A 20,407-nucleotide genomic window follows, 5' to 3' on the forward strand; every position below is an offset into this window, starting at 1 on the left:
GAATAACGGCGAAACTCTTCCGCGCGGAGTTACGGGAGGAAATTTCCCATTTGGTTTACTCGCGATCTTTTCACAAACACGCTGGAGATCCGGCATCTGTCGCGAACGGTCCGAATGAGAGCAAGTTTATCCCGAGAAAAACGGCAGGTCTGAGAACGCCATAACGCGTTTAATTAATACGTCGGTAATATTTTTTGTTACGCGAATGTGCAACGCCGCGATCTCTTACGGTAGATAGCACGTGAATACTTTATAATGTTTCACCAGCGCTAATCGATCCGTTAGACAATAGTCCTTCCTCGCTGGTCGTAGTGAATGGCATGTCGTTTATTCGTAACTAGAGCGACTACAGAAAATTGCCTTTGACGATATTTCACGTTAAATGAATTCGCCAAATTAGAATTCAACAACGGGGAAATTATGACCAAATCGATTAACGACGTTTAAGATGTATTGAATTTTGAGATGCTGCTTGCGATAGCGGGTGAGAAGGTGAGAAGCTGCATCGTGCAAGAGGGGGATGTCCTATCGGAAAGAAAAAAAAGAAGCGAATAAACAAGTTGTAAGGACTGGAGCGAGTAAGAATCTATCGAAGGTCGCATCGATTTTCAGGAACGTCGCAATCGTCGCGCGGCAGAATCATCAATCCTGGCACTCCTCGAGAAGACTTTCCCTTCACAGGCGATATTGATCGAGCGGCGTTATATCTGTTGCGATTGTGTTTCCCCACGAGCTTCATTTACGTCTGATTTACGACAATAAAAATCGAATACCTTGTCATTGATTGATCCACCCGTAGGACCGATTCTTTAGACGCGATTGAATATAAGTATTCCTTTTATGTAATTTTAAAAGTGGATAGCGTTTCGAGCAAAACCCCGCGATAATTCGTTCGGCAATGGCATCTTTGTAAGCAGAGAAATTCGAGGCGAAGAAGAAGATCGCTCTCTAAATACTGCATCAATTTTTGTAGACGCATCTCAATTGCGTCAGGTCGGCCATCAATCTTGGCGCAACTAAATATCTCACTGACTGAGATAATGCGAAATCGACGACGCGTTCTGCCACATTCGTTTCTTGTTTTGTTTATTTATCGCATTTCCAAGTCAACCTCGCGAAGCTTTATTAAAAGAACTACGTGATTTATTTACTGATGATGTCTCGCTTTATAGGCCGGCTCTCTCGAGCACGTTAGGAGGATTTCCAACGCGCTTTTATAACGTCCAACAAAATATTTCATTCGTAAATGGAGTTGCCCATTTATTAACGGCGATCACATTTAATGCGAAATCAATAAAGCCAAACTTTGTCCGACCGCACAACCAAATAAAAGTATAATATATTGGTATTCACGCACACGTGATATATATAACTGTTATTACGGATCGATACAGATAAACTGTATCGTTCGAAAGTTGTTTTATCAGTTTGTACATTCCTGGAAATATACAAGCTGTTTCAACTTTGTTTCAACTTTGGGAGGGTATTCTACTCATCTTGTTAGAAATAAATAAAATCAAATAATTATAGTCCGAAACGACTCCTTTCCAGGTGTGCAATATTTTCTATAGAATTACTTTTTATAAAAATAATATGTTTTCAACCTCAAGATGAAGGACAGCTTGCTATTTGTTCATTTATTCAGGGACGTCCTCTGTGAGATTTATGAGAGAAAAATCACGTTGATCGTGAACGTGTTAAACAGACTTGGGGCTCACCGCTGTCGGCATAAGTCTCGGAGCCGTAACCGTCCTGCAGGCCGCTGGACCACGTGCCCTCGTATCTCGCCGTAGAGGTAGTAGACTGCCGAACCCCGTAACGACCTTTGAATCCCTGAGTCCATTCTCCTCGATAAAGCCAACGGCCACGAGTCTCCATACCCAGACCGTGTCTCTTGCCGTTCTGCCATTGTCCCTCGTAGGCGGACCCGCTGAAATGCAATTTACAGAATTTAATTTTCTAAAACAGCTTTCTGGCAGATGGGACTTAAAACTATAGAGATAATTTCGTCAAGTCTTTGACACCCCTCAATTGCTGTTTGCTCGCAAAAAAATACCCTTAAAAGTTACGCTTCGAGGATCACGTTGCTATTTACGTTATCCTTGCCCACGCATATTAGCTAAAAACTCGTCTAATTATCGCGTCCAATAATTACCGGCTGCGTCGCCATCGATGACGACGACGACGACGTTGCCTTCACATTGTTGGATACACAGAATTGAATGGCGATGTGAACTTAACACTTCGTGCCAACGTAGAGAATGATAACACCGCCTACGATCCTTCTTTTAAGATATTTTTATGAAAGTTATAATTATGGAACCAACGGCGCGAGCTAATCGAGAGAGCGTTATTCTTTCAAGTGCGATTAAAGCATAACTTTTACGCTGAACTTATTTTCTGTTATTACTTTTCGTCGCAGAAAATCTTTCCAAATTTAGCATCAAATATAACTTAATTACTTTCTTTAATCGTCATGTTCTTAAATCTTTTGAAAGAGAATGCTTAATCCTGCCCGAGCGAGTCCTTGCGAATAACTATTACATAAATGTAAAAGCTGCACGCGGATGCGAGAACTGTTGCAGAAATGTTCTATAAGTGTCGTATATTTCGTAAACTTTTAATTTAACGAAAATTTATCGCGTGATAAAAGTTTATATATCATTTTATTACGTAGATCGTTGTGCATTAATTACATTATAAATTTTAACGATACAACAGTTTCTATGCAATATTATGTAATTGTAAATAACGTTTGAATTATATTTGTACAACGTTTGAGAAAAAGAACCGTTTTGCATCTTGAGACGCTACATAATGAACAATTAAATGATCTAATGTAAATTTCAAGCTTTTGTAATACATATAATTTTGGTAAAAGCAGTCTTTTTGCGTAAGATATTATCAGTAATGCGCAATCACGAAACGGAAGTAAATGATGGTAAGTGAAATTCTAGACACGTGGAGCGAACGTTTTTCAAAAGATAGTGGACCGTAACACGTGCTCGAAGTCGCGAAATTCACGGCTTCGTTTTCAAGTACCATCACGATCGAGAATGAAGTCGTGTCAGAAAATGTTGCTAGCTAATGATGGTCGTGGACCTTGCTCCAGTTTACGGAAACGAAACGGCGAATTCTCTCGGCCTAGATATGTGGTCGGGGAAAAAGAGAGGTCTCATCGTTTGTCTCCACTTTATTTTCTCTCTTTCTTTATGTTGGTTATTCCGGAAACCGCAGTAACAAAAGAAATCAATTTACATTCAAGTAAATCTCCGAGTATGCGAAGATAATTTCGAAAAAAAATCACATGTCTACAACATAACACAACGACGAATTAAAATTTATATCGATAGGAAGACGCGATAATAATTATATATAATAACATATTAAGTAATTTTAAATTACATATATTGAAAAATTCTATTTTTGATATCGAGCAATTTAGCCCTTTGCAAATATCATAAATGAAATCAGTATGGATGTTATTTTACTATTGTTATATCTTCATTCTTACTCGACAATATTTGTGTACGTAATCTAGAAACCCTAATTACAATCGTTGGAGTTTTTCCGGGTTTTCGTGTCGCGTGCACGTGGATTCCATTTTTTTCTAATTGTTGCACATCGTTATGTGTCCCCTCGTAAAACTAATCGTCGAGAAACAAACAGAGTAGCTCTGCAATTACTTTACAACCCTCATTTTATAGAGTGTTCACGAATCACCCGGAATCTCTTTATAAATAGTTGATCTTGTTTTTTCAATTTTGAGTAGAGAACTCTGAAAGCAGGATCGATCGACAGATAAAAAATAGTGATACACATTCTGCTATTTTTTGCTCAATTATATGAAAGAAAACGACGACCTAAAATATTTCTCACCGATAACGTCATCGTTCGCGAGGAGAAACTTTTAACATTTTCAATGTTGCATTTTAACCTGTAATTCGAAGAATCTGAACATTTATTTATGTCTTGCAGTTCTTTTATCGAAACTAAGATGTAACTCTATTGGGGAGATTTCCATGTTAATAATTAAAATTGATTGATTTCTCCAAAAATTGAGAAAAGACTTTTGTCTTTAGCATGCACGCGCGGATGCGAATGTCGATCATCAACGTTCGCGATCATCCCTGAAAATTTCGGCGGCGATTATCTCGCGGTGACCCTGAACTAGGTCCTGACGACGCCGCGAATCCCGGTGACCTGCTCCGGTTGTCCTTGCGCACGGTGACCCAGTTTTGTAGGGATCGGGAGATTCCCTCCCAGGTATGTACCGAGATACGTGTCAAGGTCCGTCGTTCGCACATCACGCGCCACACGGCCACACGCGACGCCAAAAGTCTCGTGAATTTGACTCGGGAATTGATGAAAATCGTCAATGAAACGTCCGATAGGGATTTCACCGGGGACCTGACCGGGGAATTTTCTACAACTACTCGAACCCGAGCCTCTCGAAATAGCATCGAGTTGGGCTTACGTTACTTTCGCGGCGTGTAATGTTCGGTACTCGTTTGCCTCGCTACGCGAGCGACGTTGTTAACGCGAAACAGGCGCGGTGGCGGTAACGTAATACCGGCGGATAATCAGCCTGAAAACCGTACACTCGTCACGGCGCAAACGAGCACAGCATTAATCCTTCACGAACCCGGAGGAGCGGCGGTCGTTGTGCAAATCCCGGGAGTGCGCCAACGCGAAGAGAATACAAGATTAATTCGTTCCGCGAAACGCGCGCAGCTAGACGAGCATCGTGGATTACGTATATCACGAAAATTAGTAATTTATCGTAATCCTCCGTAATTTCGTGTCCCGTGTAAACTGCATACTTGACACGTGCGTATTGTGCAATATGCGAAACGCTAACAAGGCACCGTTATACCGCTGCTGCAGCAGTCTAACGGAGTGTGCACCGCGCACAAATTAACGAGTAAGTAGTCGATATCAATGACTACCACCGCTCACAGTCACTTACCTAGGCCAGGTATAAACACCAGACACCTCGAAGCCGAAATGCCAGCTGCCGGAGTAGGCACCTTGACCCTTGGGCCCGGTGCACACGCCGTGGCCGTGGGCCTTTCCATCCTCCCAGCCGCCGCAGTAGGTCCCACCGTCGTCAAAGTCGAATCTGCCCCCGTTAACTTGCGCGCGATTCGCGGCGGTACCGGTCGCGCCAGGTTGCGCCGGACTTATGCCACCTGTTTGTGGCAATTGGGCGCCCCCCGCCACCCCGTTCGGCGCCCCGGACGATTGCTGGCCGGAGTGCGGTTGTTGCTGCATCTCTCGCAGTTACCGCAGGCACTGTCGTTCGTTTTTCCACGCTTTCCTCGTACCTCTCTTCCGCCTTCGCCTCCTACTACTACTCGTCGACACCTTCGTTTCCCTCGTCTTCGTCTTCGTCTTGGTCGTGATCGTTATCGTCGTCGTGATCGTGCTCGTGCTCGCTCGTCAGCAACGTCTGCACGCGCCTTGTCCTGTACGTCGCTCCATTCTCCGCCACCTTCTCTTCCGACGTCGTCGTAGTCTTCTTCGCCACCTTCGCCGTCGTCTTCTCACGTCCGCCTCCACCGGATCTCTACAATAGCACCGAAGAATCGAGCGTTGATCCGCCGTAACGATCGCGCGTCTATTGTCGACGTCGTTGCGAGACGTGGCGGGACACGAGCGGTACACGGCGGCGGAGCTGTTGTCCTAGCGACAGATTTTAGTTGAACCCCGCGCGGCGCCGTACGGCCCGGACCCGGACCCGGACCGCGCTCGGATCCGAGACACTCGAATCCTCAAGGCGCGCCTGTCATCGCGACGCGGTCCGCGCGAGAGAAGCCGGACGTGAGAAAAGAATCAGCGAGAGTCTCGCGCCGGACGGAGCCCCGGATTTAATTTTAGTACAACTTCGAAGAACCGAACATGCGAGAGCGCGCAAACGTGACGAACGCGGATCTACGTCTCTCGATCTCGAGCGCGGGACGTTACGCGGAGCTCTCTCTCTCTCTTCCGGTGCCGGGTGATCGAGAAAGCCGCCCGAGAGACCCGCGGCCTTGACAAGCCTCAATTTCGCGAATCCGATACGCCGGTTGCGAGATCTCCCCCTCGTGCACTTTCCTATCCTTCCTCTCTCGTCCTCATCCTCGACCCCTGCCTCAAACCACCGTCGCCACCACGAAACGAAACACCTCGAGCCACCTCGCCGAGATACCGTTACCCCGGTCGGTCTACCTCTCACTCACTCGCATACGTACACGCACATGTACACGCACGTGTCTCCTGCGATCGTGGATCAACGGAATCGGAATTTGTCGAGGCTCTTCGAGGATTCGCGTCCAGCACCATGCACACGGCACTCGGAAACTCCTCGGAGTCCTCGGGCGCTACGGCAATCACCATGGGATACCGCTCTAGGATTCGCGAGGACCCGCTGATGGAAATCGCGCGCCGACGTACCGGGTTTCCCTTCGAAATTGTCGAAACTATAGAGACAACGAGCCCGACAGAGTCGCGGTTTCGCTGTCCGCCTGACGCCGTTACGCAACGCTTCTATAAGCATCCGTGATCCGCTCGGAATGTGCCTCTCTTTCTCTCTCTCGCTCTCTCTCTCTCTCTTTTTCCCTCTTTCTTACTCGCTCTCTCCTTCTCTCTCGCTCTCTTTCCTTATCTTCGTCCCGGACACCTCTTCTCTCCCGCTCGATCTGTCCGTTTTTCGACGACTTCTCCACACGAAAGCTCTTCTCTTCCGATCTGCTTTCTTCGGGAAAGGAAGACTCGATCGTGATCTCTTTGATGAGTCATCCGCGAGGAGATCTACCTACGGTGGAACGCTCGATGACTAAGATCCACGGGACTAGGCCCACGATGAAACTACGGCGGACACTGAGTCTATCTCGAGACGGGTTGCGAGGAAGAAGTAAGAAGAAGAGGAAAACGGAGCCGACTCTCAGTACGCATGTATATGCACACGCACACACGTGGAGCTTGCACGGGCACGGGCGCGCGCGCGCGCGCGCGGACGCGCTTTCTTCACGTTGACGGCGGCGGACGATGTGGTTCAAGCTCGGTCGGTGCGCAACATCGGCAGCAACGGCACCGACATTAGCATCATCGTCAGCATCCGCACAGGCCCGGTTGCGCCGGTGCGCCGGTCCGTACGTACGTCTGTCTGTCCGTCTGTCCATCCGTTCTAGCGTGGCTAGAGCGATGTCGCGCGCGCCTCAAGCTCTAGCCTCGAGTTCGACTAGCTGGCTAGGAGCTTCTATTTTTATCATGGGGTAGCGAATTGTTCCCCACACCACACGAGGCGGCTGCGGCTGCGGCTGCGACTGCACGAGGCGGCAGCTCCGTCGGCGTCGACTCGAGCCGTTCGCCAATGCGACCGGGTTCGGACCATTTATAAATAGTTGGAGTTCTCGCACCGCCACGGAAAACCATTGCGAGGATTCGCGGAACGCGGGTCGCCGGTGAGAGAGGGCCCCGAGATGCTCCGCGACTATCGCCGGTCGGCCTCTGGCCTCCGGGGGCTACCGCCGATACTCGACGCCGCGAGAGAAAAATGACGATTTCAAGGTAACTCACGAGAGACCATGTGTTCCATTCGGAAGATGTGTTTCCTTTAAACGAGCAAGAGAGGACACGATTTGTCGGAGTATTGACATTTCAGGAGAACCTCTTCTCCGTGGGACGTAATCGTGTGAAATCGCGCGAACGAGTGTGTCGATCGGGCTTGATAGAGTTAACGAGCTCCCGGCGATTCTGCCGTCGCGGAAAAACCGGTCCCCACAGTGCGATTTAGGGGACAGAGGCAAAAAACAGAGTTGGTGGTGTGTTCGATCGGCCGGGAAAAAGGAAAAAAAAGAGGGGTACAACGACACGCACGCGGCCGCGCAAATGTGTGTCTATAGACTGCAGTCTCTGTAGGGCTACATTTTTAATGGAGCGCGCGTAGCGGCGCGATATCGGTCAGTTACACCCCCGCGAGAACGTGAGATAAGAACTAGGTAGGCGCCGAGTGCGGCCTCGGAGGGGGGCCCGGAGAGGAGGGTACACACGTTGAAAGCCGAGGCGAGTCAGAGTCGATGATCCGTACAAGTCTGACGTTACAGCGAGGTTCGCTACGCTCTATTGACGGCAAACGAACGGCCGGGATGACGAGGCGGGGGACGCGCCATTATTTATTGACGCGTGCCATTCTTTTTTATAACATAAATCAATTAATCGATGTGTCCGCTATTAATAATGACGGTAACGAAAAGTGACGGCCGAGCTGCGCTCGTTGGTTGCGCGGCGTGGAAAGAAAAAAAATCCGCCCCTCTCTCTCTCGTTTTTGTCTTTCTGAAAGAAAGGGTTAACACGACGAGCAACCCCGAGAAGAGCCACGCCGTGCGATCCGGCTATCGTTGCACTTCGCGCGGATCTGTTACCTGAAAAGGCGACGAAAACTGTGCCAGCGAAGACAATCTCCGTGGCACAACTGTCTGTTTATTGCGTGGCGGCACATGGCGGCACGGCGAGGTCGAATCGTCGACAGACGAATACAATAAAGAGAATAGAAGCACGAGCCACCGTCGTTACGATGAAATATTTAATGTGCCGGCAGCCAAAACGGTTACTCTGTCTCTAAACCGAGGACACGTATTTCCTACCATGACAACGCTAATATTATTTGATCGCGACAGAACAATGTGAAAAAAAAGGATCTTTTTTGATTTAATAAACGATGGTTAAATGACCCCTTTCTCTGTTTCCATCTAATATATACTTATATTGCTTAAGAGATCGTGCTACTCCGGCGGATTTTCGCATCGCGAATGTATTAAGACGTCGAGACTTCCGCATCGAGGAATCCCATCGAAATAGAGCAGACCCGCTTGAAACGAGAGCGTGTTCCAGATTCGATTAACTCCCCGTCAGCGAGCGAGAAATCGGATCCTCAATTAAAAGTTTCACGTTTTCTTCCTTTCGCAAGTTTACCCTTCCTTCACCTAGACGCAATTTCGTATGCGGTTCGCTTGAATTTCCCAGAAAAGAGAAACGCGAAGAGAAAAAGAAAGCATCCAGTTAATAGAAAAAAAAATTTCAGCAAGTTTTTTCTGAAAACTACTATATATCGATAGCTACCTTTCGAAATCTTAGGACGTTTCCACAGACAACGAATACATATTCAAATTCACAAAAGATTCAAATCGAACATTTTCCAATGGAGCACCAACGACAAATGCCTTCGCGGATCGAACTTCATCGAACACTTTTGCTCACCAATTTAATAATCAACTCGTCCTCATAGATAATACCACGTACATCCATAATATACGCAATAAATTCACTTTCGTCACCAGCACTCCGGCGGAAAGGCGAGGTGAAACGCGTGGCTAGAAGGCAGGATCGCGGGCAGGGTCGATTCGCGCGGGCACCGCGACGACGTTACCGCGATCGGCAACGACCGCTCGTTCACGAAGATCGCTCTCGCGAAAATCTGCACGCGGCGAGTAAGACGCATATGACCGCCTCACCAGCCTCGGGCTCGAGCACACTTCCGGGCGATCGATCCGGCTCGGTCCGAGTAACACGTGCGACGTACAGCGCCGGCGGCGTCGCCTCGCACCCTCATCCCTCTTTTTTCAGGACCTTCGCCGGACGCACGTGCACCCCCAGGATCACCGCGTATCTCCCGGCACGCGCCTATCGGTAGCGGTTGTCGAGGGTGCACCCGGACGACGCAGCGGCGTGTCCGAGGGCTCGGAGATACGCGCCTTCGGGCGTCGCGTGCGCCGGTTCCTCGGCGTCGGACGAGTGCCTTCACTGTAGCGGTATCGGCGCACGCAAGGGTATGGGGCGCCCCTATTTCCTAATATGTGTCACGAGGACAACGGCTTCCACACGCACATGTAACGAAGGCGCGCGGCGTGTTACGTTATATTTCCGTCGCCGCGACTCGCATCGCGAATCTCGCACGGAAGCGATAAGATGAGACCCGCGATGCACCTTCTCGATCATCGAACGCGCCCGCGGTCGATCGCACCGATATTCGCGCACGTTCTCGCGCGATTGACGGCGTTTCTCTTTCAACGACACCTCGTTCCGAATCGCGAGGGGACTTGTTCCACCACCGCGTGTACACGCGTTTTTCCCCTTTTCTCAGGGATGAAATTTTTATCGACACGTGCGCGAACACGGTTCGATCCCACGGCGATCCTCCGCGTGCGCGTCTCCGGCCCGTTCTCGCGCGACCATTTGGCCGTCGACGTCGTTCACTGGGAGAGACGAGCTGAACGGTGGTACCAGAACGGACGACGAGTCGTCTGCGACCGGCCGGTCCTCCCGTTGCGACGTCGACCTCCCCCCGTTTCGTGCTCGTGCGCGTACTCGTCGGGGATCCCGTTTTCAACGTCGCCGTCGTCGTCGTCGTCGTCGTCGTCGTTGTCGTTGTCGTCGTCGTCGTCGTCGTTGTCGTGGTCGTCGCTGTTGTCCACCTCCTCCTACTCGACGCGGATACGCGAAAGATCTTCCCCTGCGACCTCGACGCACGCACCGTGCTTACGGGAATGTGCGTGAGGTCAGGGTGGCATGATTACGACTATCAGTCTCGCAGTGCGCCGCCGCTGCCGACGCCGCTGCTGTTGGTCGCGCCGTCGCGACGCCTGGCGTCGTCGTGTCGACGGTGAAACTGGTATCTGCACCGCATTACTACGCCCCGATGCGGCGGTCGGACGAGCGTACTCGACGAGTTTCCCCTTATAGTTGACCGATAATTTGCTCTCTTGTTATTGCATTGAAGCTCTTGCTCTTTAACCGTTTATAATTTATAAAAAATGTATAAATATACGTTATATTTATTGAACATGTTTATTGTCGTATATGTCTGACGTTTTGTTTATTGAACTTCTTTCAATAGTAATTCAATAGAAATAATATTGAATATTATTAAACTTCTATCATTGAACTCGATTATAATGACTTTTGCTTTGGACTTGTTGCTGTCCAATAATTATATTTTTTTTTATTTAAAAAATGTAAACGTTAGATCCACAAATTAACTTTGTTTTAAATTATATTAGAATGTATCATAAAATGATATAATAAAATTTCTTTTATCGGGCCTGAATAAAACAAATCATTTCGTTCTAAGAATGGAGTAACCTGCGTTTCCTGATAACTCGCATTTGAACTTGATGGCAACACCTCTCATTGAATTTTCCGTTATATCGGCAGCTGGTTAAAACACAATCTATCTTTTTTTATTTATAAAAGTCAGTCGCTATAATAATATATTTGTGCAAACTACTATCTACGAAATACAGAAATTTTAAATAAGAACATTGCTAAAAAATAATACCTGCTATCATACTTTTTACGATTGCTCGCAAATCCCACGTTTATTTCATAATTATTCATGTTTAAAGATTAAAAATCTTATTGAAAAACTATACCGATACAATTTAATTAACTTTGGAAATTGTGATATTTTTTCAAAGAAAAAAAGAATGATGACAATTTAATATTATCTGTATTCCTTTCTTAATTTAATGTTTACATTGTTGTGAAATCTGTTATCGTCAGTTTCCATTACACAGTTAGACTAATGATAAATACAAGTTTCATCAGATCAATGCGGATAGAAATATGTTATTAGTTATCAAGAGACACGATGCGCGCGACGGTCGTGTCTCGCGTCAAGTTCATGCACACTGACCGTGTATCTTTACACGAAACGATGAGTTGAGAGCAACTGATGAGATTATTGGATCTCACAAAGTAAGCCTGAACCGATCGAGTGTATTATACATAATTATGTTTGATCTATGAGGGTTTCCCTACGATGTTATTATATATCCTTTATTTTACATAGATAATAAAATTGTATCTAATATTTATCAAAGTAATATAGAATTTGAAAGATCGATAGGAATTAAATGAATAAAACACACCATTATGTAATAATATAAAAAATATAAATATTAAAGATATTATATATGGATTATTAAATGGATGTTTTCGATGAAGTTAAATATTTAATTTTTTTATGATGAATATTTCGTTTACAGATATATTATACAGATAACGTTTTCGTTGAATATTATATTCGACCAGAAAATTCTAGCATGATGAAATACATTATCAAAATAAAATATAAAAAGATATATAATTACAGAGATATTAAATACTACATGTAGAATTTTTAATCCAAGATTCACGAGATGTTTCTAGTATCAAGCGTTGACGGAATAGGTCACTATAAACACATGACGCTGATAAATAGCAACACATAATAATATAATGATTGTGATTTAGCGTTTTGATATCATTTACGTGTGAACTTCGAAAGACGCTGGTTACAATCTCGTCATTGCGAATATCTCAACAGTAGGTACGTACCTCAGAAAAAAGAAATGCGGCCTCTTAATCACTTCTTTTCGCAATTATTTGACGAAAGTGCAACTGAAAGTGTGTCTGAAATCCGGTCGTTGCTTATCGTCGTCGTGGAATAAAAATAAAATCGTCAATCTGCGCTCTCGCGTGGCGTAGAATTTTACGAGAGTGCTGTGGTGCTGAAGTTTCTCTTCCTCTGTTTCTCTGAGCTGCGAACAGTGCGAACAAACCATCAGACTGTTTGGAATTCTTATGGGAGATTATTACACTTCGCCGAAAGGATTGGAATAACGATTTTGCGAGACGGTATAAGATTCACGATACGCGATACTGTGATACGTGACGCGTTTTCTTAATTTAGAGCTTCTAATCTCATTACTTCCTACACTTCTTATCTTCACTCTTATCATTAGAGTTCCCCAACTAAGGAAAGAAAGCAACTTTCTATATTTAAGCGCGGAAAATTCATATGTGGATTACAATCAGGTTCTGTTTCCAAGCAACGCATTCGACTACTACGGCAATGCGTGACCAAGAAGATACTTCGAGTTTGCACGCATCAGGTTTCAACCGGTAATAGAATTACTCTCCTTTCTTGAGAGAATTGATTTCTGTCTACAACGCTCAGTGTGTTTCATACGATGTCCCTTGACAGACAACATCAACAGAAACGCTCGCTGTTGTAGGTAGATTTAACGTGTGACGAATCTGTTTTCCGAATATACAGTGCCTGGGATTGTTTAAACGGTTGCTGTAAACTGACGCGCGAGTTAATCGGTATATGTGGACTACTCGTTTACTTCCGCAATCGATACAATCGATACTTCCGGTGCTCCCGCGATCGTATTTTCCAACTGTCACTAGTCATTTTTGCAAAATAATGTACTTTCAATGGTGCAGTTGTTCACAATTTTCCGCTACTGCAAATATATTGCTTTATCATAGCGCCGTCGCCGTACGTCTCTGTCAATTGAAATCAATAATCGTTTATTGTATTTTTGGATGTGTAAATGTGAATAGAAAACGTATTAGTTATAGAATACGAAGAAAAAGGCAAAATAAAAGCAAAATAAATATCTTACTTAAACGTTGTCTTACTGTTGTTTGGTTTACGCAATATTGTTTCTTCTAAATGTTTAAGCAGAATATTTATTTTCATTTTATTTTTATTAAATTTCCTCTATTTATTTAGTTTTAATTCAATTTTATAAATTTTTATTGGAAAATTGAGATTTTTTGTTTACGAGATTACGACGTGTAATATATTAATATAGCTATTTATTATAATATATATTAGTACTGTTTAGCAAAAGCTATTTGCGCACATAAAGTTAAGAAGAAACATGCGTGATTATTTTAATATACTGTAAACGATATTTACAATATATCACAATTAAATTCTATTTAAAGTTATTTAAATAGCAAAATATGTTTGTATTATTTGTGTTGCAGAACGAGCGCTTCTAAACCCCATGGTAGCATGGATCTCGTGAGTCTAACCGTCCGCTCCCACGAACTAGGAGATGTGAATCCACCGAGGGAGGACTACTTGCAGGTCGAGCGTGATGATGTCACGGAGAGAAACGATATCATCAGAGAGCGAAGATGCAGGCTGAAGGAAAAGTCGCACGACGAGCTCCGGACGATCAATTTAGCTGAGGTTGCCTGGCACGACACGCCCGGTGACTGCTGGCTCGTGATCTATGATTACGTGTACGACTGCACGGAGTTTCTGAAGAGTCACCCGGGCGGCCAGGACGTTCTCCTGGAATACGCCGGACGAGACGCCACTTTGGCGTTTATTGGCACCGGACACTCCGCCGTCGCCAGGACAACCTTGGAGAGGTACAAAATTGGCGAGCTTCCGCTGAACGAGAGGATCTACAGTATTCCCAACGGCCTGAAGGTCTCGGGATTCTAGTCTGCTCGGATCGTCGAGAGTCGCCGTCATCATCATGCACGATAAATATCGAAATTTTACACCAAAAATGGGAACCGGTGTAAATAAACCCACTACTAAACTTATGCAGAAGGTTCGACGTAAGTTAGTCACAGCTGAAATATTACCGTCGCTGTTGATGGCGTAGGAACACGTATAAGAAAGAAATTATTTACTTCAGAAAGGTAAGAAATATTATGATCAGCAAGAGCTTTTTTCCAAGTCATCTTTTTATTTGATTTTATTTAAATAGATAATATTATCACTATGGATTTCATTATTTTAGCGGTCATAATATGGTTGACATAAAAATCAGTTAAATAGCTTATAACAAAAATATGCCGATTCTTACATAATAATTTTCTCGTCTTTCTATAAATAATTTCTCTCTTACACATTTTACCGTATGTATTATCTGTAGCAAGAGATATTTTTGAATGGTTAAAGAAAATCTTAGATTGCACTTATGTAATATTTTAACTACTACATATCTAGGATTTTATATAGAAAAGGAAACGGCTGTCGATGTGATTTGTTCATTTGTAACAATAATCATAACGATAGTGATTTTTTAATCAGTATTTAAGCTCGTTACATTACTGCAATAATGCAAAGTGTAAACTGCATTAAACATTAACTTAACAATGTTAAATGTTAATCTAATTAGGTTTACTTTTATTTTTTGTTTATTTCATCTACAATATCTTGCGATAAGATTTCCTTTTTCTTTTTATTTCGCGTACGCGTGTCGGAACACTCTTAGAAATGAGAAAATTGTATTGCTAATATCGAGTAATTTGTCATTGCCCGATCACGGCGGCAAAGCATTTTATGCAATTTTATCACATTGTTGGTGAACTTCGAAATGTATCAGCCAAGAGGTCAAGCGCGATAAGAAATATTCTCGGTCAAACGGGCCACGCCTCAAAGGCAATTAATTACATTTCTCCAATTCATCTTGGCGAGTAATTATTTACAATAAGATTTTTGCAACCTCAAATTATTATATCGGGCGCGGATTAACACACGTGATAATTTTAATTTCATGACATTTAATATTACCGATTTTATATTAGGCAAGATATAATTTTTGGTATCTGGACGAATGTTATTTTTGTCTTGGAAAAAATTGCTTCATTAAATATCACCGGAGAGGGTAAACATGCCGAATTCTTTCATCATTAATATTTCAAAGTAGCTGCGATAAGATAAAGGAGAGAGCCGGTAAAACAATAATCAGTGCTCAGGGAGTACTTTACACATCGGATACATTTTATATTTCTTGATTCTCTAACATTTATAATATACACAACATACAGTATGAGGTAATAGCGATGTAGCTCAGTTCGTTATCGTTATACGTCGATAGACCGATATAATAAACTCTCCGTTTCCGTTAATCGGAAGGCAAGACTGTCCATTTATTAAATTAGCAATATACTCCAGTTTATATGCGTTAATCCTATATTTATCTAAAATTAAATTACACACATAATAATACTCTTTACGATATTTACATTTAACCACAAAATGTACATATAAAATATATAACATTTTGTATGTATTGTATATGCGTATATATGTGTGCTTGTGTGTATGTGTGTACGATGTATGATTAAGATAAAATAAAATATAAGGAAAGAGATAACACTTTTTGATGTCAGTATCATTCTGTCCCATGGTGAACATCAGTCCTTAGTTTTGAACGTTTCAACGTCTCGCCGATAGAAAAACATTACAAAACCGATAGAAAAATTTCGATATAACGTTTCCGTATCTTAAATAGATTTTATGTTACATAGTGACAAGTTTAAAGAGTTGCGATGAATTGTAATACGAAAGTTATCCGTCTATACATCTCTAACTTTTTATATGTACTATATAACTAAATAATACTAATTTTTGCTCCACTTCATTTTTAACGATAAGATAATGGGAGAAAGTAACATACGGGTCACTCGTAATACACAAGGTTCACTCAGAGATTCACTTAACTTAAACTCAATAAGTACATAAAGGACCTCGCATGATGATTCTTATGAAAAAAAAAAACGCTTTTCGGTCAATTTGCTTGAATTTGTGATATGTTGTAGTTTTTGCGAATCCCTGATGAAAAGTCTCAAATTTCATCAACTTTTTATGATTAATTTCTGAATTATAGAACAATTCTTATGAAGATTTTCAAATGCCTATAATTCACAGAAACTAATCATAGAGAAAGTTGATGAAATTTGAGACCTTCATCAGGGACACGAGAACTACAACATATCTGCACGTATTACAAATTCAAGCAAATTGACCGAAAACGTTTTTTCTCATAAGAATCATATGAGGATCAATCACATTTGACTAAAACTGTGTATTTGTTCTATTTTATTATATCTACGATAGTGACTACTACGCGCGATATTTGCGCGCTTTAACGCACATGTCACGCTACGCTACGTAACATGTGATTAACACCAACTTTACATACTACTTTCTGTTTTGTATGTTGTTAGGACCATGTATGTTAAATACCGAATGCCCACAGCATTCGCTTATTTTTAAATTTTCACTAAATGCTAAACGACAGTTTGAGACAACTCAGTACAATATACACGAAATGAAAATAGCACCGCTAACAAGTTTTTTTTTATAATTACTATCACACACATTCCAATTATAAATTGCATAACGCGAAAGGTACAGCTAAAACAATTTCGAAGTAATTATCAAAATGGTAATTATTTGTTGCAAAAGAGAAGGTATTTTTGTAGAAAAAATTTAATTCGAAATTTGAATTAATTTCTAACTTTTGAATTTATAACAACAAATATCGTGGTTATTAAATTTCAATTTTATTTGTGACAAAATTTTCTCCAATTCAATAAAAGATAAAATTCTGTTATTAATTTCCGTTTTTAAAATTTCCGCAATGCTCTCTATTTTACGAACTACAGTAAAACTGTAAAACAAACTAGATAAATTAAGTTTAATTATAATTCCGAGAGAAATGACATTGTATTAAGTTTGCATACAATATTTAATTTCTATCTTTTTAAATGGTTTAAATAGTAATGACGTTTGACGCGAGATAGTTCCTTCGGATTTTTTTTTGTTCTGAAAATAGTACAGAATCGCCATTTAATAGAGAAACTCTGTAGGGTTTGAAAAATTAAACCTATGTAGTTTTTCAATGATGTTGATGTATGACTTGCAGAACTGAACTTGTGAAACCATCGGTCATCCGAAATATCTCTTCGCCGATCGGGAAAAATTAGAGCGTGTTTATTATCCGTCTTTGTTCCTCGTGTGGCCGAACGGAATAAAAGCAAAATTGTATATCCGATTTATCTCCAATTGCCTTCAGTTTCTGTGATCGGTTCGAGTCACCAATTTTCTCCATTTCCTTTATGAACACGCGAAAATGCCAGGTCTTGCTCTATGACACATTGTCACAAGTTCAGATTCCCTGCGAATAAAAAGCTTGCTTTTTCATACGTGTTCGATAGTCTCGTTGCTTGCTATGTCTTTTTCAGGCAAAAAGCCTGAAGGAGATCTATTTGGCGTCAAACACCACTATCTTTTGGGAAGTGAAAATTGGAAGTTAAGTATCGAAACTCGTCATTTGACGAGTTTTATTCTACGAAAGAAAGAATCGGGAATGCACGCTCCTCGAAATAATTTTTATCAAAACTAAAAAGTCAACTTCTCATAATCTTTTTATAATTCGTATGATAGAAAATGTTGCGAGAATAGCTTAGTTTTATTATAAATTATTATTACTTTACTTTAAAAGTTATTTTAAATATTTATATTTATAAACATATATATATATATATAGATATATTTCTTTACTTTATATTTTCTGGAAAAAGTTGTCTATAAAAATTAAATCTGAAAGTAACAGGCATTCAAAAGTAACAATTTGTTATAAATGACGAACATATCTAGCAGAAGTGCGCAGAATTGAGATAACATCGATACCGATTATATCCACGAAATAATTAGAGAATTGATACTTTCAAGTAGATACCATTTAGGAATCGATACCATTCGATACTTACATATTCACATGTACTTATGAGGCAACGATACTTTACTATCAGGAATCGATACTAATTGTGAAGCTTTATTTATTAAATTCGTAAAAGCACCGAGTTGCGACGTTTCAACAATTCCGCATCTCGTTGCATTCATGAATTGCGAGCAAGCTAATACGTTATCAATCTACAGTCGAGTAGTTTTGCAAGCGCTTTTCTTGACAAGCGCAGCTCGACTATCAAGGGAAACATTCGCGAATGAACTCGATCGTGGATTGATGATGGTATCAGGCTTCCTGCAACTTCCTGTCGAAGCGAAGTTCCTTGCTCGTTCTTTTACATCAAGCTGCAGAGGGCAAATCCTTGGCCGGAATCGAAAGCCGTCTGCAGTACCGTGGTTTCCATACAAAACGCAGCATCCGTATACATCGCCGCAATTCGTTGCTGTTGCGCACGACTCTCGCTCTGCGATCTGCAAGCACATTTAGATTTTTCCGATTGGAAAACGTTTTTAATGGTTTTTAAAAATTACAAGGATGAAAAGATGAAGTTTCAAGTCCATATTTATAGTCGTGTTTCTGTCAAAAAACTCATCTGAAGTGAGTTTTGGTTCATAGGTGACTTGAAAAGAGATTGAGTTTATTAATGTTAACCATGTTAACATAATAATTATAAATACAGTCTCAGTCGATCTCTAATCAAAATATAACTATTGAACCGTCCACGTCTCAAGATATAAAACGCAATTTTGAGTATCTCACCTGATACACTCTTGAGACGAGATCTGAGTAACGACTATAAATACGGGCTTTAGTGTGCCTCGTAAAATTATACGGCAGAACTACATTATACATATAATGAAAAAAATAGGTGGAAAAAAAATTTTATTCTTTTAACTATATAATTTTTAGAATTTTTATGATTATATTCACACAAACACTTTTGTTCGAGAAAATATATTCGTATCAAGTTTTAAAGAACCTTTGAAATTGTCCTTGCCATTTTTTTCCTTTAATTTGCTCGGCTGTTGCAGAGAAAAAAAAATGCAGGGAAGGAAACGGGACGCTCTGTATTTGCATAATCGCTGCCTCGACCATTTTTCTAAATTACTTTGAACCTGCTACTAGTTCTCAGCACCTCGAAATGTCCCGGGGTAGCCAAGTACATCCCGAGCCGAGGTAACTCCCGGCGGTGTCATATAGTCGTATATGACCACCCCAGAAACTACGTGAATTATTCCGCGAGCGATCCCCGCGGCTCTGAGATACGAGACGCGACGGCGCGGCCGAGAGGTCGGTCCTCGACTACTCACCTGGGAGGCATTGCTCGCGCACGCTGTTGCACTCTGACCTGCTGTTCCCTCGGGATCGAGGTAGCATCTCTGGATTGTTGTCGTTGTTGCTGATATTGATATTGATACTGCGAACCACGATCGCTTAGCGCCAGCTGCGTCAGATACTCGCGAAACTCAGGCTGGCTGGCCAAGAGTTCGCGTCGCGCTTGAATACTCGAAGTCGGGTTAGACGTCGTCGTCGAGTCGGACCATGGTGGCGGAGGAGTGTGCGAGCGTGACATCATCGCGTAATATTCCTCATACGTCGGTGGCCGACCGGTCTGCAAATAATAAATAATGTAATTAATAAAGAAAAGATATAAGATAAAATACCTAGTATATAGCATACAAACACGTATACAGAGAGAGAAAGAGTACACAATAAATTATTTTTATAATTTACAATTTTTGCAAATTTTTTACGTTTACAAGTAATTCTTTTTTATTATCTTATATTTTAAACCACATTTTAAAACACCGTACCATAGTACAACAACGCAAAGTTTTAAACAAAAAATATGTTACATGAAAAATGCATTTGTCGCAACTCCAAAAAAAAAAGAATTTTTTAAATTGCGCTGTACGTGGGAAGGTGTTTGCGACGGTTTCACATAAAACCTGCTTTTGAGATAAGTAACCAGTGCTAGATCCGATATACAAATATGTTCTACAAATAGAAAGTACCATTTGTTATGCCTGCTTCTTGGCTTCTAATAAGTCTATTGTTTCATGTTTAAAAATATTGTTGTTAATTAATTC

At 42.0% G+C, this 20,407-nt stretch overlaps 3 protein-coding genes across 17 annotated transcripts in view; 1 reads left to right on the forward strand and 2 right to left on the reverse strand.

Annotated features, from left to right (window-relative positions):
- LOC139812321 (junctophilin-1-like) overlaps positions 1-10,568 on the reverse strand; it is a 41,840-nt gene extending 31,272 nt beyond the window's left edge. For 5 of the 11 annotated variants that reach the window (XM_071777045.1, XM_071777044.1, XM_071777038.1 and 2 more), the window contains exons 1-3: positions 10,264-10,568; positions 4,970-5,569; positions 1,719-1,930 (exon numbers count right to left, since the gene is read on the reverse strand). In XM_071777045.1, coding sequence (XP_071633146.1) covers positions 1,719-1,930; positions 4,970-5,274 — 517 coding nt within the window. In that variant the 5' untranslated portion in view covers positions 5,275-5,569; positions 10,264-10,568. Of the gene's footprint in view, positions 1-1,718; positions 1,931-4,969; positions 7,695-9,494; positions 10,237-10,263 lie in introns of those variants that run through there. The other 6 variants (XM_071777043.1, XM_071777042.1, XM_071777040.1 and 3 more) reach the window with 5 other exon arrangements.
- The window catches only part of LOC139812333 (cytochrome b5), a 50,362-nt gene extending 34,419 nt beyond the window's left edge, over positions 1-15,943 (forward strand). Inside the window, exons 1-2 of one of the 5 annotated variants that reach the window (XM_071777079.1) lie at positions 12,252-12,349; positions 13,804-15,943. In XM_071777079.1, coding sequence (XP_071633180.1) covers positions 13,832-14,272 — 441 coding nt within the window. In that variant the 5' untranslated portion in view covers positions 12,252-12,349; positions 13,804-13,831 and the 3' untranslated portion in view covers positions 14,273-15,943. Of the gene's footprint in view, positions 1-12,251; positions 12,350-12,383; positions 12,658-12,759; positions 12,925-12,970; positions 13,034-13,803 lie in introns of those variants that run through there. The other 4 variants (XM_071777080.1, XM_071777075.1, XM_071777076.1 and 1 more) reach the window with 4 other exon arrangements.
- The window catches only part of LOC139812332 (uncharacterized), a 42,534-nt gene continuing 37,668 nt past the window's right edge, over positions 15,542-20,407 (reverse strand). Inside the window, exons 4-5 of the mRNA XM_071777074.1 lie at positions 19,628-19,929; positions 15,542-18,787 (exon numbers count right to left, since the gene is read on the reverse strand). Of these exons, the coding sequence (XP_071633175.1) occupies positions 18,652-18,787; positions 19,628-19,929 (438 nt within the window). The 3' untranslated portion in view covers positions 15,542-18,651. The remainder of the gene's footprint in view (positions 18,788-19,627; positions 19,930-20,407) is intronic.

This window comes from Temnothorax longispinosus, chromosome 4, assembly GCF_030848805.1.
Source record: "Temnothorax longispinosus isolate EJ_2023e chromosome 4, Tlon_JGU_v1, whole genome shotgun sequence".
Classification (NCBI taxonomy): Eukaryota; Metazoa; Arthropoda; class Insecta; order Hymenoptera; family Formicidae; genus Temnothorax; species Temnothorax longispinosus.